A 22,328-nucleotide genomic window follows, 5' to 3' on the forward strand; every position below is an offset into this window, starting at 1 on the left:
GGAGGTCTCATCTGAAATACCCACCGTTTTACGTGAATGAAAAGTCAGTCCTAAAGACAGCACCTCAAAACAACCTCCGTGCGACCATCAAGAAATTTTTGTGGAAGATTCAATATATTGTCATACCGCCTACTAGCTAATCCAGTCCATGGAGAGTGAGACGGAGAGACCAGCCCCGAAAGATGAAAACTTCAGGCCACCTCTTCGAAATTAAGAGAGAGATACAAAGTAAACAAGCAAAGAAAAGAGGAAAGTCCAAAAAGAAATACCAAGAACTCGGCCGAGAAATAGCGAAGAAAGTAGAATGAGAATCGGTCAATAGCGAAAGATGAGAGCTTGGAAGATTTGTGAATGAAACAACGAAGAAAAAGCCAGTGGAAAAAATGAACGATTCAAGGTAACTACTCGAGAAAGAAAAAGAGAGAACCAATAATTTGTCTCCAATAGACGACTTGAAAAGAACGGAATAAATGAGTATATGATGAAAATGCAAAGTAGAAGAAGATATTCTCTCAATGCCGAAGATCAATACGCGACGCAGCGAGGACGAGCAGACTGTCGGTCGATTGTCCGCGTGCAGATCCTGCATTAGGAACGCGTGCGGACAGAGATGAAGAGAAGCTGTGGAGTGGTAAACGAAATGATGATGCCGCCGCCGCTACCTAAGAGTGGTGGTGAAACGATACGATGCTATTTGACCGCGAAATAGGTGATATAATGGAATAGAACGAAAAAGGCTTGAAATGAAGAACAAACGAGGATCGACGGTTGGAAACGCGAGGGATGAAGAGTATAAAAAGACACCAGGTCTTCATCAACACCAACGACAAGACATCAAGGTAGTAGAGTGGCAGTAGCAGTCGCAGCACCAGCGGAATGCACCAGGCTCTCCTTTGACGCCGCAGCCGACGACACAGCCGACGCCGATTTCGAGGACGAAGAGGAACCGCCCGAAATGATGGACGAGGAGCCCTCCAAGACGACAATCGTGCTCTTGCGGTTCCTGACCTCGACGAGCTGCGGTCGCAGCGGCTGCTTGCTGTACATGGACACCGGCTGCACGAGCGTCGACGAGTGATGCGCCGACGACAAGGCATTTGCCGAGCGAGGCCCAGCTCCTGCGCGCGCCGCAGCTGCGATCACGGTCGTCGGACGGCGCACGGAAACCGTCCGCGCGATTCCGGTTTGCACGGGGCGGCCGGTGTTGACAGCGTGCGATTGGAGGGGTCTAGGGTGCGGTTCACGCGCAGACTGCGAGTGCGCTGACTGAGGGCCTGCTGCTTGCGCTTGCGTCTGGATTTGGGTCTGGATCGGAGGCAGCGTCGATGCGCGCTTGACCGCCTCTCTGCGGGGCGATGGACCTTCTGCTGACCGAGCGATCGCCGAACGCGCTTCCAGTGATCCTAGGGAGCTCGATCGAGGAGGAAATTGAGACTCCTGTTGCTGCAACTGCTGGATGCGCTCTTGCGATGCTTCCCTAGAAACACTGCGGCCTGGTGCTTTCAGTGGGATTGGCGGCGGTGGTGGACTCGACGATCTCGTCGTTGTTGGTTGTTTTGATGTGGTGTTTTGTGTCGATTGTGGCGTAATCATGTCCCAGGTAGGCTCTTTGAAGGTCGGCCTCAGGGATTTTGTGTCGTAGGTGACGATTTCCGGCTCTTCACCGTCGTCGTCATAGTCGTCGTCCTCTTCTTCGTCGTCGTCTAAGCTCATGAATGTGTCCGTCTCGGTCGTTGTGTCAGGCGTCGCTGGGACGTCTGATGTTTCGCTCCACATTGGAGAGCCGCCGCTCGTCGAACAATATACTGATGAGGCCGTATTATCTAGAGCTGCTTGCTGTTGCTGTCGCATCTTGCTTGGCTGAAGGGACTGCTCTGCTGATGAAGGCGAGAGTGCGCCAGGGGGCGCTGTGTGCGATCTCCGTAATTGAACACGGGGAACACCGCTTACTCTGTGAATAGCCACAGGTGTTGCCATCTGCGAAGAACTCTCCAAAAACTCAGCAGTCAAAGGTGTTGGTGCAATGATGTTCGGCGAAGTCGCGCGCCTCTTAGGAACTCCGGCAGTATCGAGAGATGGTCTCAGCTAAAGTAATGGTCAGCAGAGTTGCATTCGCTTAATTCTCAATAAACTGACCCCTTCATTACTGGCGCCTGCATCGGCAGGTAGTTGCAGACCCTGTGGCACATTGGTCTTCCTCCGCTCCAGAATTGTTTGTCTCGGTTTTAACAGTTTTTCAAACATGACACTGTAGCGCTCCATCTCCACGGTAGGTATGCTCACTTCCAACCTCGGCGTGTGTGGGGGCATTCCCATCGGAGTACCTGGATTTGAAGCTGCACGGCGAGACAACGCGTCGAAATATGTTTCTGAACTTGCCGGAGACGCAATCGAGGTCTCTGTCTTGCCACGTAACATGTCTGGCCTAAGAGCAGCAAGGCGAGACTCTGAGCTTTTTGATCCCGAAGTCTGACTGTACTTCTCGAATTGAGCTTTATCTAGATCTGCACGCATAGTTTGGCGTGCCAGACCGCGCGATTCCTGGCGTGAGTGCTTCTTGTCTGCTTTTTGAGCAGACTTCGTGTTCTGGTCCATCGACGCAGGGAGGGCAGAAGAGGCACTCGAGTCTTTCGGCGATACTGCAGGTGTGCCCTTCGGAGAAGGACCTTTAAGAGGAGAGTCATTCCTGGACTCCTTTGTTGGTATTGGGGGTACATCGGCCGCGTCAAAATCTGGCACTGGTGGTTTGGACTGCTTTCTTGAGAAAAATGACTTCCATGTACTTGACCTGGATTTGTGAAGGGTAGGTCGCTTCGAGGTGCCAGTGGGAGCAGGTGTTGCTTCCAACTTTGGGAGGTCCTTCGTAGTCATCTTCACAGACCCTCCTTGGACAGTTGCCTGTGGGACAGGCGTGGTGAAAGAACGCTTGTATACAGGAGCCTTGCCCTGAGGTTCCACGGCAAGGGCAGCCGCTGATCCATTTGGGTTGAGTGTCAGATTTCTTACTTGGGATGTAGACACCCGAGGCGAAGCTGCTGCTGATGGGAATTTGAATGAGTGATAATCGGTTGTCATGTTCGGCACAGGGGGCTGGCGTGCATTCTCTCGTTCTGAAACTCTCCCTGCTGTCCTAGGTCGTGTGTCTTCTTTGGGTTCCTTCTGGTTCAGAGACCTGCCAGTACTTGAAGGTCTGAGGGCATCCCGTGCAGCAGCAGCAGCGACTGTCGCACTCCTGTCCCTAGTCGCCCGCTGTTGTGATGATTGCACAGCGGACTTATTAGATGGTGAATTATCACGCTTTTTAAGTGGCGTGGCTGAGTCCTTCCGTCTCAATGATCGGGATCGCTCCAGAAACCCCATGGTACGTTATAACGAATGTAGTAGATCCTCTTGAGTGAATGCTGTTACCTTTGTGCTGTGGTCGACGAGCTTTCTTCCTGGTCCAGCCAAAGAGGTAGATTTCGCACAAGTCAACAGACAAGGAAAGTCAAGAGCAGGAGTATGAAACGACAGACAGTATACAGCAGGTCGCAAAGGAACGGCGAAACCTGCGACCGAGCGGGAGGCAAATGAGCGAGCACGCAGTGCGGGTCTGTCTCACGATCGTTCTACAGCAATGCGCAAAGTCGCATCAAGGAGGATTGGGATGTCTCCATCTCCGACCCTTACAGAGGGCTTGGATCTGCGCACGATCCAGTGCTGACAGCATGGCATTTGCTCAGTTAAGATGATTAGCCGCATGATAATTGCGGTTTGGGGTCAGCCGGTGACCTCGCACGGAGCGCTTCAAGGGTTTCGAGGAACGTGCTGGGCCTGATCTCTTGACAGGTCCCTTGGACTAGTCGGTTTCAATGTCGAACCGAGATAGAGTGGAGACGCGCTCTCTCGAGACCCCTTCAAGGCCGTATAAAGGCACGTCGAATCAGCATGCAGCTCGTGTCTGCAAATACATTCGAGTGAGCGAAGCGGCTGAACACGACGCCGTCCATCCATATCGGGTAACGATCACGAACATCACGATAAAACGCCAGGTGCTTCGAGTCGTGCAATAGGGAAAGAAAGATAATCCATCAATCGACTTGCCGTGCGAATTGTTCAAAGGACGGAGTCGGTGTATGAGTACGTACTGTACCGTAGCCTGTGGAACGGCTATCACCATAACCGTTGAACCGTCGTTTCATCTTTAAACGCCAAGAGCTATATTAATACCCGGCGTTCCCTAAATTATGCTCTTTGATGTATTCCCCACCTTTCTCCAAGTACTCTTCCCGCGTCACAAACGATTTCCGCGAGGTCGATTGGCCAGCCCATGCTGCAGCACCTTTCCATGCATCTAGAATGGGGTCCTTGGCTCTGCGAACCCCAAGTGTCGCATCGGCTGGCAATACAGCTCGTAGCTCATTACGCAATCTTTCCTCAAACCCTTGAAACAGTGTGTATCCTCCTGTCAGGAAGATGTCCTTGAGCATGTCGTCACGATATGAGGCTCCAGATAAGCGTTGCGTGATGATGTCTTCGGCGATTTCGACTATGCCGGCTTGGTCGATACCGGCAATCGCAGGCTGAAACACGACTTCTGGTACCCGAATGCGCTCCACGTTCAGATGAAACTGATTCATCTCTCGCTGACTTTCTGGGTCGAATGGATAGGGTCCGCGAAGGAATGCGTGCACCAAGCTCTTGGTCCAGTCCTGTTGTGCCTCCTGTGTGCTCTCTTCCGTGAAGGACGGGTCATACTTGAGCAATTGCGCTTCAATATTCTTCAAACCCCCACCTAAGTCCTCTTCCTCTTCGTCGTCGCTTTGCTCACCAGTCGCGATCTGGCGATAGATCCCCCAATCTGCATCATCGGCGCCGAAGGTATCATCGTCCCCACCGCGTCTGCGTTTTTTAGGGTTATCTGAAGCTAAATTGGCGATGTTCTTCATGCGTATTTGGCTGGCGAGAGACTTTCTGTTACCGAGGTCTGCCTTGAGACGGTCTCGGTCGCGAATCCGCTGTATCATCGCTAGGCGGGCAGCACGTCGCTCCTCGAGCCATATTTCAGGATCTTTCTCTCTCCGCTCATCGTCCAATCTCTGCTCCTCTGCAATGCGCGCTTTTTCGCGTTCCTTCTCGGCCTTGGCGCGGGCTCTCGCATCGTGATTTGCTTTGAGCAGTTTTTGCTGTCGTTTCTGCTTAAGCCCTTCTTCGTCGAGGTCCGCATCGGGAATATTGAGCAGTGGGTAAGTCGGTGGTTCTTCGATCTCTTCAAGGTCGCCGACATCTCTGTTTCGCTGCTTTCGTATGGACCGCTCCATGTCCTTCATTTTCTTTTCTAGTTGGACTTCGTCGTCAAAGTCTTCACCCTCTAGAACTTGCTTGGCTTCCTTCTTGGTCATGCCCTCCAGTCTTTGTTGCAGGTCTCTGTAATATTCCAGCTCTTGCTCTTTCCGGATGAGTTTGTCCAGGCGCATCTTGGCAGCCTGCTCCTGTAGTCGTCGTCCACTCTCCTTTCTCTTCTCAGCTGCGCGCGCGAGCTCCTCTTCAGTCTTCTGCACCACTTCCTTCTCGGTAAAGGGCATCTGTAGTACAACATCGCGATCTTCGAGCCCAGTCCAATCGAGGTAGCTAGACATCTCGGTGCCAAAGTCTTGCGCGACATAACAATACTTTCTGACGAGATCTTCAATTTGTGTATCGTTGATTTTGCCAGGAAGCCCGGGGTATTTAGCTTTGAGTAGTTTAGACAAATATTCGGCGCATTGCGAGCGTCCCCAGTCGAGACGGGTAGCGTGAGTAAAGAGAGGTTTGGTGTCAACAACTGGGATTAGGTGAGTCGAGGTATAGGCTGAAGAAACCACTATGCCAGTGCGTCCGCCGTTGTATGAGTAGGAGAACAATGAATCGATGCCATAAGCCGCCGACGGCACATTGTAAAGCTCGAAGAGAATCTCCGACATGACCCTTCTTGTGTAGGCCATGTTGGCCAAAGGCTCCGTCATCAGGACTGGGCGATCGACATGCCCTTTCGAGCCATCAATGCCTAGTTTGATGAATATGTAGTCCAAGATGCCCTCCTGCACATCCCAGTTGTTGATGATGTTGCTGCCAGGCTCATAAATGGTCTTTGCCTGCCCGCGGGCTGTTCCGTCAAAGTAGATCTCCGAACCGATGAAGGTGAGCTTCCTGTTGAGCTTCCGGTCGGTATAGCGCGACATCATTGGAGGGAAGGACAGGCGCGGCGCCTTGTCAAACTGCCAGCCGGCGCGGATGTTTGCCGAGCCATTGTCAATGACTATGACATTGTCGGGCGCACTGTTACGATACGCGCTCTGCTCTATAGCATGGTAGCCTCCATACGGAGGGTCGCTGACACTGAAAGGCTGTCTGGGAGGCGGCTTGGGTGAATTGCGCCCGGAGTCGGTGCTGTCGCCGAGATCGTAAACGCGATGCACCATGGTGAGTGCTATGTCTATGTGGCTTGGTCGTGGACTGTTATACCATATCTGTGCAAGTCGTTGAGGTGGAAAGAGAGCACGAGATGGTTGCGCTTGGAATAAAAGAATGTAGCGGAGTCGGGGATTGTAGATGTAATGCAGCTCCAGACCCCGTGTACGATATGGTATTGCACCTTATATAGAGCACGAGCCACATTATTGGATGTTGTTGTTTAGACATCACTCCTGCGTACTGTGAATACCTGACTAACTAGGTGATAAGTAACACACTTTTGGTAGTGAACAAGCACACATTGGTCAAAATGGAATGGAATATCAATAGTCTGGAAATTGCTACCGATGACCAGGGTATATAAAGCCAACAGTGTGCGTAATACTCCAAAACTCCAAATAATCGATGAACGAGGAACACCTTTGATCCGTGGTGTAGTCTGGCGCAGCATGTCTACTCAGGATCTTTCAAGCTATCCGTAGCTAGAAGAGTGTGAGCACTATATTTGTACAGATCAGGCCGGGGCGCATTACCTTCCAGATGGAACAAGACATTGGACTGATAATTTTTGAACATCTGCGCCACAAGTTCAACGTTCATGTTTTGCATGTTGATTTCCTACCAGCTTGCATTAGTGTTTTGTGTATCAGTCGAGAATCCTGGAATACCAACATGAAGGCTCTTATTCAAGACCATGACAGCCTCATTCAGCTTCTCCTGAGTAAATATAAGCAACAGTACTAATAGCCGTCAATATTATGATTGAGTCTTACCACATTAGTGATTATACGCGATAGCAATAGACTCTGTTGATGTTCGTGTGGGCTCTCCTGTTCAAGCGTGAACCTCTGAACCCATATCGAGTCGAATAGTGTCCGTCCTTACCATGTTTTGATAGAACCGACTTGACTCTTGTCTTCCTTTTCCTCGTACTACTAGAATCAAGTTTCTTATATCTACCGTGTCGTTAGATTGTGTAGATACCTGCCTTTCACGTGGTAAGGTAATTATGCCCTATCCGATGCTGCCTGGACCAAGCGCCAATAACATACGGAGTCACGTTATTACTGTGACTCTTTTGGGTAATTGTATGCCGTCATCCACTTGAACCTTCAACTTTCTACAAAGATAGATTGTTCGTGGCATATCTCACCTTACTGTAACATATCTCTCACGGAAAGACCACCCTCACAACACAATTTGACAAGTGAAGTGCAGAGTTCTAGCCTACTGTTTAGGCCAGGCGCACTTGATCGGAGGGGAAGCTGCTTACGAGCCCATCTTCACGACGCCGACAGAATGTCGTCGCTAAAGAATGCCGAGTCGCAATGGCTCGAACAGCTAAAGGCGATGAGGACAGCCATTGCAGACTTGAATTTGCCAACAAAAGATGAATCCATGACTGCATATGGTGATGGCGTCTGGACTGACGAAGAAGACTTCACCGATATCACCAGCGGGGATGACATATGGGATTTGATCGACGAGGAGGAAGATGAGTCTAGCAGCGATGCTATGGGCGAATTTGAGGAACATTATGCTACTGCTGATTCCGAAGTGCATGCGTACGGGACGTCATGGCTACAACAACAGTTATCTGGTGTCGTAAGCCGTAGCAGCGGACTGGACTTGAATGATCTACAACAGCAGATCGTAGCGATACTAAGCTCTGATAGCAGTGACGATGAGCTACAAATGCTTCTGGCCGATACCGTCGGTTTTGAGGAACTTGACACTGTTGCTGAGCTCATTTCTCACCGTACGGATATCATTGCTAGTGTCCAACAGTCTACGAGTCATCCGGAACCCACACCAGGCCGCTTGCTCAGCCGCAGGGAACGCGAGGCTGCATTGCACAGACAAGACTACGAGCACAAAACTTCCGATCTAGCATCCGCTCAAGACCGCACCGGTCCTCGTTACCCTCATGTCTACAAGGCTCATGACGCTGGCAATGCACTGTCTTCGCATGGTAAAAAATACTTGTTGCCTGTCGGTAGTGAACGTAAAGAGCACGAGAAGTACGAAGAATACTCGATCCCACCTGCAAAGACCGGTGTCCTAGGTCGCGGCCAGAGCTTAGTCCACATCAAAGATATGGACCCTCTGTGCCGCGGTACCTTTCCGGGCTACAAATCCCTCAATCGCATGCAGAGTTTGGTATATCCTGTAGCATACAAGACAAGCGAGAACATGTTGATCTGTGCTCCGACTGGTGCGGGTAAGACTGATGCGGCAATGTTGACTATTCTAAATACAATCGCCAAGAACATGTCTCCTAGTCCTTTTGAAGACCCAGAAGCTACTGACTTTGCTGTGCACACCGATGATTTCAAGATTGTCTATGTCGCGCCTATGAAAGCTCTTGCTGCCGAAGTGACTGAAAAACTCGGCAAGCGCCTGGCATGGCTTGGGATACGAGTCCGTGAACTCACGGGAGACATGCACCTTACGAAGTCCGAGATTGTTCAAACACAGATTCTTGTGACAACTCCCGAAAAGTGGGATGTTGTCACGAGAAAGAGTACTGGAGACACCGAGCTCGTTCAGAAAGTGCGTTTACTCATCATCGATGAGGTCCACATGTTGCATGACGAACGCGGTGCCGTGCTCGAGTCTTTGGTCGCTCGAACTGAGAGGCAAGTGGAAAGTACTCAGTCGCTCATCCGTATCGTTGGTTTATCCGCCACTCTGCCGAACTATGTCGACGTTGCAGACTTTCTCAAGGTCAATCGCTATGCTGGTCTCTTCTACTTCGATCAATCCTTCCGTCCTGTACCACTGGAACAACATTTCCTCGGAGTGAAAGGCAAGTCAGGAAGCAAGACATCCCGAGACAACATTGACCAAGTGGCTTTTGAGAAAGTCCGAGAAATGCTGGAACTAGGACATCAGGTCATGGTATTTGTACACTCCAGGAAGGACACTGCAAAGACTGCGAAGACCATGCACGAGATGGCAGTAGAGCAAGGCTGTAGTGATCTTTTCGATCCTGCTGGGCATGATGCGTACGGGCAAGCCATGCGTGACCTAAAGACGTCAAAGGGACGTGAGCTTAGAGAGCTCGTACCAAAGGGATTCGGGACTCACAATGCTGGTATGCCTCGCTCCGATCGTAATATGATAGAGCGGTTTTTCGCAGAAGGCGTCATCAGGGTGTTGTGCTGTACAGCCACCCTTGCGTGGGGTGTGAACTTGCCTGCAGCAGCAGTCGTCATCAAGGGAACTCAACTCTACAGCGCAGAAGCAGGTAAGTTTGTCGACCTAGGAATACTTGACGTCCTGCAAATCTTTGGTCGTGCTGGTCGTCCCCAGTTCCAAGATACTGGTATCGGTTTCATTTGCACCACTCAGGACAAATTACAACACTATCTTACCGCTGTTACCCAACAGCAGCCAATCGAGTCCAACTTCTCGAAAAGAATGGTTGATAATCTCAATGCCGAAATCGCGCTTGGAACAGTCACATCTGTCGCTGAAGCGGTACAATGGCTTGGTTACTCATACCTCTTCGTTCGTATGCAACGCAATCCCATGTCATATGGCATCGATTGGGCGGAAATTCGAGACGACCCGCAGCTCGTGCAAAGACGAAGAGAGCTCATCATGAAGGCAGCTCGAGTACTGCAGCAAAGTCAAATGATCATCTTCAACGAGACGACTGAGGAACTTCGCGCTAAAGACGTAGGACGTATTGCAAGTCAATACTACGTTTTGCAGACTAGCGTTGAGATATTCAACACCATGATGCGTCCTCAGGCTACTGAAGCCGATGTTCTGAAGATGATCAGTATGAGCGGTGAATTCGACAACATCACTTCGAGGGAGACAGAAGAAAAGGAATTGATAAGGCTGAAAGACGAAGCTTCACCTTGCGATATCGAAGGAGGTATCGGTACGCAGTCTGGAAAGACCAATGTCCTTCTGCAATCTTACATTTCCCGCGCCCGTCTGGAAGATTTTACACTAGTATCCGACACTGCTTACGTGGCTCAAAATGCTACCCGTATCTGCAGAGCGCTATTCATGATAGCGCTAAACAGACGGTGGGGCTACCAGTGTTTGGTGCTGCTGTCAATGTGCAAGTCGATTGAGAAGCAAGTATGGCCGTACCAGCATCCTTTTCACCAGTTCGATCTACCACAGCCCGTCCTTAGAAACCTTGACGAGAAGGGTTCGACTGCCTCTATCGAGTCTCTGCACGACATGGAACCTGCAGAGATCGGTCAGCTCGTTCACAATGGCAAAATGGGATATACAATCTCCAAATTGCTAGACAACTTTCCCACATTGACTGTGGAGGCTGAGATAGCCCCTCTGAATCGAGATGTCCTTCGAGTTCGACTCTACATTACCCCCGACTTCCGATGGAATGATAGACACCACGGCACGTCAGAGTCTTACTGGATTTGGGTTGAGAACTCGGAGACGTCCGAAATCTATCATCACGAATACTTCATCCTTTCCAGGAAAAAGCTTTACGATGAGCACGAGCTTAGTTTCACAATTCCTCTCACTGATCCCTTGCCCTCCCAGATCTATGTACGTGCAGTCTCGGACAGATGGATGGGCGCAGAGACAGTCACACCAGTCTCGTTCCAGCACCTCATCAGACCTGATACGGAGAGCGTATACACGGACTTGCTCAATCTACAGCCATTGCCTATCTCAGCTCTGAAGAATCCGCTACTTGAAGAGCTCTATGGCGAACGTTTCCAGTTCTTCAACCCCATGCAGACACAACTGTTCCATTGTATGTATCATACCCCAACGAACGTTTTACTGGGATCTCCGACCGGAAGTGGCAAAACTGTGGCTGCTGAGCTTGCCATGTGGTGGGCCTTCCGTGAGCGACCAGGGTCGAAAGTTGTCTACATCGCACCCATGAAAGCCCTGGTCCGCGAGAGAGTCCAGGACTGGGGCCGCCGCCTGACTAGACGTATGGGATTGAAGCTTGTCGAACTGACAGGTGACAACACTCCCGATACACGCACTATCCGAGATGCCGATATCATCATTACCACTCCTGAGAAGTGGGATGGTATCAGTCGTAGTTGGCAGACGAGAGACTATGTTCGCAAGGTCAGTCTGGTCATCATTGACGAGATTCATCTGCTTGGTGGTGACAGAGGTCCTATCCTGGAGATCATTGTCTCTCGTATGAACTACATCGCGTCCCAAAAGAAGGGCTCGGTTAGACTCGTAGGCATGTCTACGGCTTGTGCGAATGCGACTGATCTGGGCAACTGGTTGGGCGTGAAGGAAGGCTTGTTCAACTTCCGTCACTCAGTCAGACCTGTACCCCTGGAGATCTTCATCGACGGCTTCCCCGAGCAGAGAGGCTTCTGCCCCCTTATGCAGTCGATGAACCGGCCGACCTTCCTCGCTATCAAGACCCACTCACCTGATAAGCCAGTAATCGTGTTCGTAGCGTCTCGCCGTCAAACACGCTTGACGGCACGCGATCTCATCAATTTCTGCGGCATGGAAGACAACCCTCGTAGATTTGTACGCATGTCTGAAGAGGACCTTGGACTCAACCTTTCAAGAGTGAAAGATGAAGCCTTGCGCGAAGCACTAAGCTTCGGTATTGGTCTCCATCATGCTGGTCTCGTCGAGTCTGATAGACAATTGTCAGAAGAGCTATTCGCAAACAACAAGATCCAGATCCTTGTTGCTACCAGTACTCTTGCTTGGGGTGTCAATTTGCCTGCTCATCTAGTAGTGGTCAAGGGAACACAGTATTTTGATGCCAAGATAGAAGGTTACAAAGACATGGATTTGACCGATGTGCTGCAGATGCTCGGTCGTGCTGGACGTCCCGGTTTCGACACATCTGGAGTGGCCCGCATCTTCACGCAAGATGCTAAGAAGGCTTTCTACAAGCATTTCCTTCACACTGGATTCCCTGTTGAGTCCTCTCTTCACAACGTCCTGGACAACCATTTGGGTGCAGAAGTGTCGGCGGAGACCATCGGCACAAAACAGGACGCCCTGGATTACCTGACGTGGACGTTCTTCTTCAGGCGCTTACATAAGAACCCGTCCTACTACGGTCTTGAGATCTCGTCAGAAGAGCACAATACAATGGCAGCTCAGCAACTCGCAAATGATTACATGATCGAAATGGTCGACAAGTCGCTGGGCGAGCTTGCTGAGTCTGGCTGTGTCACCTTGCACAACAATGGCGATGTCGACCCGACACCACTGGGCAAGATCATGAGTTATTACTATCTCGCGCACAAGACGATCCGTTATCTCCTCAAACATGCGAAGCCAAATGCAACGTTTGCAAACGCATTGGCATGGATGTGTAGCGCCACCGAATATGATGAATTGCCCGTTCGACACAACGAAGATGGTGTCAATGAGCAACTTTCCAACGCCCTTCCCCTTAGTGCTCTTGATGACATGCCAGGCCTACCAATGTGGGATCCTCATATCAAGTCTTTCGTCCTGCTCCAAGCGCATTTCTCTCGCATCGACCTTCCAATCTCTGATTACGTAGGTGATCAAACCTCGATCCTCGACCAAGCGATTCGTATCCTGCAGGCTTCGATTGATGTCCTCACTGAGATGGGCTTCCGCTCCAGTTGCGCACAGATGATGACACTACTCCAATGCGTCAAATCAGCACGCTGGCCAGATGAAGGGCCGCTGTCCATCTTCCCAGGTGTTGATTCAGAGATCGAGAAGAAACGCGTGCAGTCCGATAGCAACAGCAAACCACGCACTTTAGTCGAAGCGACCACGATGCCAAGAAAAGAGCTAGAAAGCGTACTGAGCAAGAAACACAACCTGCCTCCGCCAGCTCACGCACGCGTCTTCAAAGCCCTCGCCATGCTTCCCCAGCTCAAGGTCACAGTCCCCGAAGTCAATGCCCTGGGCCTGACCGTCGTTCTTAACAGACTCAATCCAATCTCAGACGCGGAATGCAGAATGTTCACCCCTCGCTTCCCCAAGCCTCAAACTGAAGGCTTCTTCCTCATCGTCTCAGACCCCAAGACCGACGAGATTATCGCCTTGAAACGCATCTCTTGGCCCAGCAGAGACGATAAGCGCAACAATGGAGGCGGCAAGCAGCAGCAACGCGGGGGTGGCCTAGGTGCGCCGAAAGGCAATGGCAGGCTTTTGTCGACGAAAGCGAGCGTGAAGCTGCCTCCTGCGGACCAGGAGAGGCTTCTTGAGGTCAAGATCATCAGCGATGGATACATCGGTATGGAATGGAAGGTCGAAGGGATTGAAGTGCCGATACCGCCTAGAGTCGTCGATGAAGGCAAGAAGGTTGCTGCGCAGGAGTAGATGGTGGTTCAAAAAAAGATCATGTCGATAATGCATATACATGGTAGAGTGCAATTGATCATTTCTAGATGCAATGCGTAGATATCTAGTACAAAATAGAGCACGTTCCGAACAGCCACCTCCATCTATGCCTTCTTGCTCAGACCCTGTTTCCAAATCTCATATCCCTCGACCATGTCCGGCGTGATTCTCCTGACAGCTTTACTCAAGGCAGCCTCGAAGTCATCGTTCGAGATCTTCAGTGCCTCGTCATCGACAGCAACAACCTCTTCTGCTGGAGCATTGCTTCCGAGAGCAGCGACACGTCTCCTCATGGTCGATCGAGCGGCCTCGAGACATATCTCCACCAACTCGGCGCCAGAGTATCCTTCCGTCTCGCGCGCGATGGCATCAATATCAACGCCTTCAGCAAGCGGCACAGAGCGCGTGCGAATACGCAGGATCTCTTTCCTCGCAGCCTCATTGGGCGGCGCCACATAGATCAGCGAATCGAAACGACCAGGTCTGAGCAGGGCGGGATCCAGAATCTCCGGCTTGTTCGTTGCCGCGAGGACGAGGACGCCCTTGAGGCTCTCGATGCCGTCCATTTCGTTCAGGAGCGTGGTCAGGACGTTGAGACCTTTCGTGCCCGCCGAGTCGCGCTCTGAGCCGATCGAGTCGATTTCGTCGAAGAAGATAATGCTGGGCGCTGCGGCGCGCGCTTTGCGGAAGACTTCTCGCACCGCTCTTTCCGATTCGCCCACGTACATGGATGTCAGTTCGGCGCCTTTCACCGCGATGAAGTTCAGGCCTGAGGAGGTGGCGATCGCTTTCGCCGTGAGGGTTTTGGAACAGCCAGGGGGCCCGTAGAAGAGGATTCCTTTTTGGGCTTCGACGTTCAGCTGTCGCATTATTTGAGGGTACTTGAGGGGCCAGTTTACGACTTCGTCGAGGATTTGCTTCGTGCTGGTCGAGCCGCCGATGTCTGACCATTGCACGTTGGGCTTTTCCAGGAAGACTTCTTTCATCGCTGTTGGACGGACTTCAAGGAGCGCTTTTTCGTACTCGTCTAGTGTTGTGTGAATGTCTGCCACTGTTTCTTCGTCGGTGGCCTCTTCGGTGCCCAATGCATCTCCAGTGCTGTCGGCTGAGCTGTCGTGATTCTCAGATGGTTGCTCAAAATAACGATCGACTGCAATTTCTAGGGCGTGATTGTACAAAGCCTCGAGATCTTGTCCTACAAACCCGTGAGTACGCTCGCCAACGATTTCCGCAATGGCGTCCTCTTCGGCAGTCGTCCCATGCATTGCTTTGATGATCTCAACACGCGCACTCCTGTCTGGGATTGGCACCTCGATCTCATAGCGGAACCGGCCAGGGGTTCGCAATGACTTGTCGATATCATTGGGACTGTGGGTAGCACCTATAATGAGAACTTGTGTGTTCTTCAATTTGTCCATTTCGGAAACGAGAATCGAAGTAAGAGTACCGTAAGAGTCGCGCTGGTTTCCGCCTGCTATGGCCTCGAGGTTATCCATGATTACCAGGCTAGGCTGCCTGGCAATGGCTTCATCGAAAAGACCCCGTAGGGCTTGCGCATTCTTGCTTGCTGTTGCGCCGAGGACACTCTGATCGATGGTAATGACTTTGTTCCACTGGGCTTGGGCGATCCGATTCAGAAGAAGACTCTTGCCGGTACCAGCAGGTCCATACAAAAGGATACCACCATTGCGCTGGACCTGGGGAGGCAGCTTTTTGCCCCTGATCTGTCCGATGAGGCGAGACAAGCGCTTGTTCAGCTGCTCAAACTGCTTATTCAAGCCGCCAATGCCTTCCGAGGTAATGGCAAGAGAAGACGGCATGACGAACGGCGTCGATGGCACCGAAGGTTCATCTTGAAGGACAAGATCGCTGGAATCGTCAAAGAAACACAGTGCATTTCTACCCTTGGCATCTGAATCAATATGCTCGATGAGAAATCGCTTCTTCAGTCCCTTGCGCGAAGCGACTTCGAAGGCGACGCCGGCCGAGATGGCCTCCACATTTCCTGAACACCGTGAGCAACCATTCGGTCAGGATTTTCTTCGCAATCTTCAAGCATACCTAGAGTGAAGGCGCAGCGCAATTTCCAGTTATTGTCATCTTTGGTAGCCTCTATGGCACTACTATCGGTGACGTCTATGACAATGACACGATTTGCATGAACAATTTTCTGGGAAGCGGCTTTCTGTATGTTGACGTGGTTCCCAAGTTTGAGACTAAAGGCATCGCGCAGCGTGTCTGTCAATTTGACAGGATGTATTTGTGGTTTTGCATTTTGCTCAGTCGACCGCCATGCTATGCCAACGCCTGCAGGACCATCGGCAGAATTAATTTGACACAGATCTCCAGCTTTGAGACCTAATATCTCCAAGTCTTTGGTGGGGATATGTACACGAAATGCTCCTTCTAACACAGTGGCGCTCGGGATGAGCGGACGCACTGTGAATGTAGGAGGATCTCCCATGATGTGTTGTAAATATCTATAATTGCTAAATAATTTTTCCTAAGAAACCATTTTCATGCGAAGCGGACGCTGAGGTCCGCCATCAAAGCTTGGCGCCCGTCCAGCAGCAATAAGACAATGATGAGGTGATGCTCACATATCAGGTTGACGTTGGATAGAGGAAGAAAACAATTATTCGACAAGTGACCTGGGGGACGCACCTACGGCAAGAGAACGAGTTCCAGTAATACACAGTATCTGTACAGTCATTTGATACACAGGACTACTTCGCCTATTAGCGTCGATGGAGGTATTATTCCTTCCAATCAGCTAGTAGAGACACTCTTACATGCCGAAAATGATATCGTGCGTTCACAAGATGATCATGAAAATGTCGAGCAAGGCCCTATAAGAATGCAGTGAGGAAAGGCTGCTTGGGTCTACTCGTTAATACCGTGATACTGGATACAATGCATTTGTTCTTGGAAGTGTAGGTGTCCAATGAGCGATACGTGCATTTCGCTTACTAAGCGTGATATTTCGCCGCATCAGACACTCCCGAGGGTATCACATGCAATCGAGGACCAAGCAGATGATGCTTATGAGTTGCTTCACATTACTATCGCAGTCTTCCATTGATGCTTCCGGCGCTACGATTGCGTCTGCGTGACTCATGCTTGAAGCAGCTGCAGCATCATGAGGTCTGCGGCTCTCTGGCAGCCCGCCGACATGTCTCCAATGAAGGCGCAGGAAACAGAAGACTACCAGCACAGGCGAAGAAGTCCAGTGCGCCGCAAGTCGAGGCTCGCAAAGAAAGTAACAATGCTTTGCTTGCGGAGCTCTTCCCTGAAGAGACGCAGCGATTTGCCCAGCAGGACCTGACTCGGGTGCAACATACCGCAGTTGCTGCAGCACAGAAACACAGAGAACCAGAAGTGCCCCGATTAAAGCTCGACGTACCAGATCTTCCAGAGCGACCAAAGGGCCCGGATCTGCGGCCAGCCCGTCGAGCCCCTGAGTTGCCATTGGATAAAGCCATGTACTGGGACTCGATGAGAGATACACAACGACAGATCGTTCATCGGGAAAAGCAAGGCGATGCGATTAGCGTATTGGTGCTGCGCAACGCAAGTAAGAACCTTGTTGAAGAGGATTTCAGACGGGTGATTCCCCAAGGCAAGCACATTGAGGGCTGGACTCTCGATCGCGGTGACATTCTTAAAGGTGGGTGAAGATGGGAGACAATGTATGCAATAGCCAGCACCAACTGATTCATTCATCCCAGTCATACCGGGACGACGCACTTCCACCCTTGAGCGTGACAATTTCTACTATATACTATTCAAGTCTCCAGTGTCGGCTTTTAGCTACCAGGTTCATGTAACTCGGTTGCACAGGCTTGCGCAAAGTCAAACACCAACATCATTGACTTCGCCGATACCGCCGCCGCCGGGGTACACGGTGAATGGAGAAAACATAGAAGCAATGATCCAGTCGTATTCACTGCTTCCGCTTTCTCAGGAAATGGATATTCGACAACTCGCCCGTCCTCTGAGGCCGTCGATGCAGCAGATTGTCAACAACTTGGGTTACCCACATCTCGTGAACCGCCCTACGAGGATGCCCGCCGAGGTTTTGCTCCACCTAGAAGGAAAGGAAATACCAATGCCCCAGATACGCTACGCTTTCGGAAAGGCCGCACGCTTCAGAGGTCTACCGTGGACGGGCGACGATCGTCTGATATACCTGGAAAAGTGGGATGGTGGGGCCAAAGACATCAGTCCGATGGGCTCAAGAGGATTCAAGTTCGACGTGGCGCATGAAGAGATCGCCGGTCCATCCGACGAAGAGTCGACTACCAGCCTCGTGGAACCGTCGCGGCGGAAGTTCAGAGGGGCTTTACAGCGATACATCGTTGGATTTGACAACCAAGCAGAGGCGGAAACTTTCGTGAGGCATTGGCACATGCAGCCGCTGTTGGGGTTGGACCATATGCTGAACGGCGATTCGGCTCCGATAGTGAATGTAGAAGTATTGTGGTGACGCAGGAAGCGTCCGTGTCTTATTCGTCCATTTGCCATGCATACTTGAGGTCCTTGATGTTTTGCTGGTTGTTCCTGGCCTCGAACCACTTTTTCTCAAAGCCTATGCTTCTGTCGACGCCATCCCACCGATAGCCTGGTCGGATGCCATAGCGATTAGGTTCGAAAGCGCCGACATATGTCTTCTTGCCTTTCGTGCTCTTCCCTCCCTTTCCACCACTTTTCGTGCTCAGGAACTGCAGGGCAGGATCATTCCATCGTTCGCGTTCCTTCAACTCATTGTTCAGTCCTTTGTCATCGGCATACCTTGCCACTCCTAAGCCTTTCGCGTTGGCGAGCTCTTTCTGACGAGCTTCCTTTTCCCTCCTCTGTACATCGCCTTTTCTGTTCTCTAGCTCCTCGGCCTTTTTCCTCTCCTCTTCCTCTGCCTGCCGTCTCAACTCGGCTCGCTTCATGGCGACGTTGATGATGCGTCCAGAGGCATCACGGTAGATTGTTTCCTGTGACTTTCCTGTCGGATCGAGACCCGCCTCCTTCATCTTCTTGCGTTCCTCACGTTCGCGTCTCTTGAGGGCGGCTGAGACTTGGTCTGCTGTCTGGAGACCAGCCATGGCGCCGTTGGCCATCATAGGGCCGTCTTCGTCCACCATGGTCGGCGCTTCGTCCTCGTCCTCGCCCCTCGCTCTGTCTTCAGCGGCAGCATCCGCGAGGATTGCATCTGCTGCTGCTTGTTCGCTGTGCGAGGGCGCTGCACTGCCGACGGTCTTCCATGTTGTGGTACGTTTACTAATGTTGACACCTCCGGGCACAACTAACGGACCGTCTTCATCGTCATCTCCAGTACGTGAGTTCTTCCAAGTGTTTACGTTCTCGTCTTCATCGGCGATGATCAAGCCTGCCTCTGCTTGCTTTCTCTTGCGCTTTTTGCTTGGTTTGTCGGCAGATAGGTAGTTTTTCGCGAGGTAATCAGCAAGACCCATGCTGGACCTTTAAGCACAAGGGGCGAAGATAGTGACGGAAATTATGTGAAATGACTGGTACAGTTTACTTTTACACATCTATATTCATCAAGAAAGTAATAAGGGCATACAGTCAGGAAGGCAAGAGACTGTACTATGCGCTTATGCTTGGCAGCGCCTCCCCACAATGCAGGTGGTCTTCTTGATCCACTGTGGGGAAACATCTATATTCACATTTCACATTATCGATATAGAAACCAGGAGATACGGTACTGGTCTTTTGCATTTGCATGAGCAGAATGCCTCGAGATCGCTCAGATGAAGCTGCAGCGTGGTTTGGTGCCGTGTACAATGCAGTGCGTGAGATACCGCATGGAAAGGTAACAACCTACGGACACATTGCGAGGCTGCTCGGCAGGCGTGAGTTAATCGTATCAACTATTTCGCGACATGCCCAATTCAGCTGACCCAGTCTACGCAGCACAATGTCCAAGGTCATTACATGTGATTACTGTTTGATGCAATCCAATTCTAACGTAGATCAGGCAAGTTGGTGTTAGCTTAAAGCATCTACCTTCAGCTACAATCCAACCCGATGCATTTTACAACAGCAACAACGTTCCCTGGCAGCGTGTAATCAATGCAAAGGGAACGATCAGTCCCAGGTATATTACTGTCGCCCTCTCTTCTTTTGGATGTGACGCGTTGAACGAACGGGCTGATATATGATCAGAGGTCCATCTGGTGCCGCTCGACAGGCCACTGCTCTCCAGGGTGAAGGCGTGCAGGTAGACAGAGGATCTATGGGCGAGTACATCATCGACCTCTCTTCTTGTGGTTGGTTTCCAGATGTTCTATCAAGCGATCTGGCCGAAGATGAGAGCAGTGATGACACCAATCCCCACGATGATGGCAGCAACAATGACGATAGTTGAGGCTACGCTTCCCTTCTTACCATTCTATGATTGAGTCATCAATCACATGCCCGTTTCGATCGTCCGTTCGCAAGAGCCAGTCGCAAACGCCTCAGCGTTTATTCAAGGCAGAGCGGGTTATGCATTTACACATCTGTTGCATAACGCCATAATTAGATCATGGACCCTGCACGTGGAAGACACGCTGACGACATTCCATTGTTGACTCTAATCTTGCTCCTGAGCCTGATAAGCCCGAACCTGATACACAGTCTCAAAGCGAGGAGTCATCCCAACAAAGAAGCCATGTCTGCCTACGCCCCAGCCGCTACCACTACTACCTGATCCGGCCGCGGTGTTGTCCTCGGTCATAGGCATGATCTCATCGCATCCCCCATGACTGCTGGGTGTGGCCACCTCGGTCATCCACCATGGTGGCTGACTGCCTTATCAGTGCTCTTCTCCGCAATACCTTTGTGGGGTAGTGTATGACCAACCTATTCAACCATTAAAGACAACAACAGCAGCCCCATTCGCGATAACTACAGGCTCTTTGTTCACTTACTCCCCAGACGGTTGTTTACTTCTTCATTTCCGCACAGACTCGACAAAGTCGACGTGTTAAAGATTGTCAGAACGCCACAGCCAGTCCCACTGTGTTGCAACAACTCACATCCTTATCTCGGTCATTCGGTCCCGATCCCCACGTTGTTTCCCCGTGACTCAGGAGTGGTTACCTTATCCGTACCTCCATTGCAGTACCCCTACCGCCTGACTCTTCGATCCACCGGTCACTCCTTGCTTATTGACCCTCTCTGTTGCCATTCGAACCTCTCCTCATTCTCTCCATCACCTACGTTACCTGATACTGGTCATCCGTATTCCGTTCCACTACTTAGACAACGATATTGGTCTTCAACGCCTATATCAACTACCTCTTCCAACACAGCCCGGTCAGCATCTTATCGTAATAATGTGCTCTGAGCAAGTGTCCGACCTTCGCGCCGCTGCTCAAGACTACAAGCGCGACGAGGACGAGAAGCGCAAGTACGCGTATCGCCTTCCATGAACCAGGTTTAGCGCTGACATCTACCAGGTGGGCTCTAGGACCCAAGTATGCTCGTGGACGCGGAGCTGATGCTCATCCCCGTCCCATGAGAGTGAACGAAAGGTATGAGTGCTATGCGTTTATGGCTGTCGACCTTGCATCACTGACAAGACATAGTTTTGAAACCCGTAGACGCTGGGAAAAACAAGAAGCCGCCAGACTCAGCAGCACCGGCAAGGCGAAGCTAGCTCGGAAGCAAGACATGACTCTCGCAGGCCAAGACCTTGCCAACCTTTCCGAGGATAGCAACACGTCCGAAGACGATGTAGAGCACGAAACCGTTGCCCCCGATGCGGGTGTTATGTACTCCTTCGACGCTTTCAAATCACCAAGCCATGGCAGTCAGATTCTGAATGCAGCACTAGCCAAGGCCATCGACAAGTACGAAGACAAGCAGACCACAAAGCTCGTCCACAGCGAGTATGAGGTTCTAGATGCGCAAGTGGACGAGGAAGAGAGCCTGGGATTGTCTCCCATCAAGGTCAAGGGAAGAGGCAAGACCAACAAAGTCATTGATGCCGAGGACGAGGAATACGAGTTCCTCTGAGGGGCTCAAGGCTTGTTTCTTGTTATGCTTGGGATGGTTACTAAGCGATGGGTACATTGCATCAGATGAACGGCGTTTCGGATGCAGGAACAGCGAAGCAAGGTTCATGAGATTGGGTTCTTCTGCGCCGATACCCGTCAAGGACATGACACGCCGCATCATGTTTTTTCTTCATTTCCTTCGGCCTTGGAATTACTTTTTGATTATCTGTCTCTATAATACCTAGGTGCCTTCGATGCACTTCACTAGCTTAGGACCAACGAAATGACTTCGATTTGGCTCATACATGAGCCTGTGGACATCTGCTCCTACGTCTACCGCGGCAAAGTGATCAGTGATCAAGCCTGCTAGAAGCAGCGCAAGCATTGTTGCCAAACAGAAGAACGTAGATCGTCTAGTAGTTTGTATATCGCAAGTGTAAACAGACCCAACAGATACTGAACCAGCAGCGCTCACGAGCCGCTAACGGCGGGGCACAAAGAGTGGGGTGCGAGTCCGCGACCAAAGTACACAAGTGGGTCCACTCATCTCCATCAACCATAGATTTGACTTGGTTTCCG

At 51.1% G+C, this 22,328-nt stretch overlaps 8 protein-coding genes across 8 annotated transcripts; 3 read left to right on the forward strand and 5 right to left on the reverse strand.

Annotated features, from left to right (window-relative positions):
* Window positions 1-834: 834 nt before the first annotated feature.
* Window positions 835-3,360, reverse strand: AAFC00_006761 (uncharacterized protein; the record flags this gene model as incomplete). The annotated part of the gene is made up of 2 exons (XM_069346762.1): window positions 835-2,085; window positions 2,137-3,360. 2 exons carry the CDS (start codon window positions 3,358-3,360, stop codon window positions 835-837), a joined length of 2,475 nt encoding a protein of 824 aa, XP_069199639.1.
* Window positions 3,361-4,202: 842 nt separating this feature from the next.
* Window positions 4,203-6,440, reverse strand: AAFC00_006762 (uncharacterized protein; the record flags this gene model as incomplete). The annotated part of the gene is made up of 1 exon (XM_069346763.1): window positions 4,203-6,440. One exon carries the CDS (start codon window positions 6,438-6,440, stop codon window positions 4,203-4,205), a length of 2,238 nt encoding a protein of 745 aa, XP_069199640.1.
* Window positions 6,441-6,885: 445 nt separating this feature from the next.
* Window positions 6,886-7,320, reverse strand: AAFC00_006763 (uncharacterized protein; the record flags this gene model as incomplete). Its single annotated transcript, XM_069346764.1, has 5 exons — window positions 6,886-6,914; window positions 6,966-7,050; window positions 7,105-7,149; window positions 7,206-7,262; window positions 7,318-7,320. The coding sequence occupies 5 exons, from the start codon at window positions 7,318-7,320 to the stop codon at window positions 6,886-6,888; spliced, it is 219 nt and encodes a 72-aa protein (XP_069199641.1).
* A 411-nt stretch (window positions 7,321-7,731) lies between these two features.
* On the forward strand, window positions 7,732-13,734 carry AAFC00_006764 (uncharacterized protein; the record flags this gene model as incomplete). The annotated part of the gene is made up of 1 exon (XM_069346765.1): window positions 7,732-13,734. One exon carries the CDS (start codon window positions 7,732-7,734, stop codon window positions 13,732-13,734), a length of 6,003 nt encoding a protein of 2,000 aa, XP_069199642.1.
* A 125-nt stretch (window positions 13,735-13,859) lies between these two features.
* Window positions 13,860-16,219, reverse strand: AAFC00_006765 (uncharacterized protein; the record flags this gene model as incomplete). The annotated part of the gene is made up of 2 exons (XM_069346767.1): window positions 13,860-15,760; window positions 15,817-16,219. The coding sequence occupies 2 exons, from the start codon at window positions 16,217-16,219 to the stop codon at window positions 13,860-13,862; spliced, it is 2,304 nt and encodes a 767-aa protein (XP_069199643.1).
* Window positions 16,220-16,836: 617 nt separating this feature from the next.
* On the forward strand, window positions 16,837-18,241 carry AAFC00_006766 (uncharacterized protein; the record flags this gene model as incomplete). Its single annotated transcript, XM_069346768.1, has 2 exons — window positions 16,837-17,422; window positions 17,484-18,241. 2 exons carry the CDS (start codon window positions 16,837-16,839, stop codon window positions 18,239-18,241), a joined length of 1,344 nt encoding a protein of 447 aa, XP_069199644.1.
* A 19-nt stretch (window positions 18,242-18,260) lies between these two features.
* Window positions 18,261-19,220, reverse strand: AAFC00_006767 (uncharacterized protein; the record flags this gene model as incomplete). Its single annotated transcript, XM_069346769.1, has 1 exon — window positions 18,261-19,220. The coding sequence occupies one exon, from the start codon at window positions 19,218-19,220 to the stop codon at window positions 18,261-18,263; it is 960 nt and encodes a 319-aa protein (XP_069199645.1).
* Window positions 19,221-21,086: 1,866 nt separating this feature from the next.
* AAFC00_006768 (uncharacterized protein) lies at window positions 21,087-21,768 on the forward strand (the record flags this gene model as incomplete). Its single annotated transcript, XM_069346770.1, has 3 exons — window positions 21,087-21,160; window positions 21,210-21,284; window positions 21,339-21,768. 3 exons carry the CDS (start codon window positions 21,087-21,089, stop codon window positions 21,766-21,768), a joined length of 579 nt encoding a protein of 192 aa, XP_069199646.1.
* Between the last annotated feature and the right edge of the window lie 560 nt (window positions 21,769-22,328).

The sequence above is a fragment of the Neodothiora populina genome (genome assembly GCF_041146345.1).
Source record: "Neodothiora populina strain CPC 39397 chromosome Unknown canker_contig_8, whole genome shotgun sequence".
In the NCBI taxonomy this organism is placed as follows: domain Eukaryota; kingdom Fungi; phylum Ascomycota; class Dothideomycetes; order Dothideales; family Dothioraceae; genus Neodothiora; species Neodothiora populina.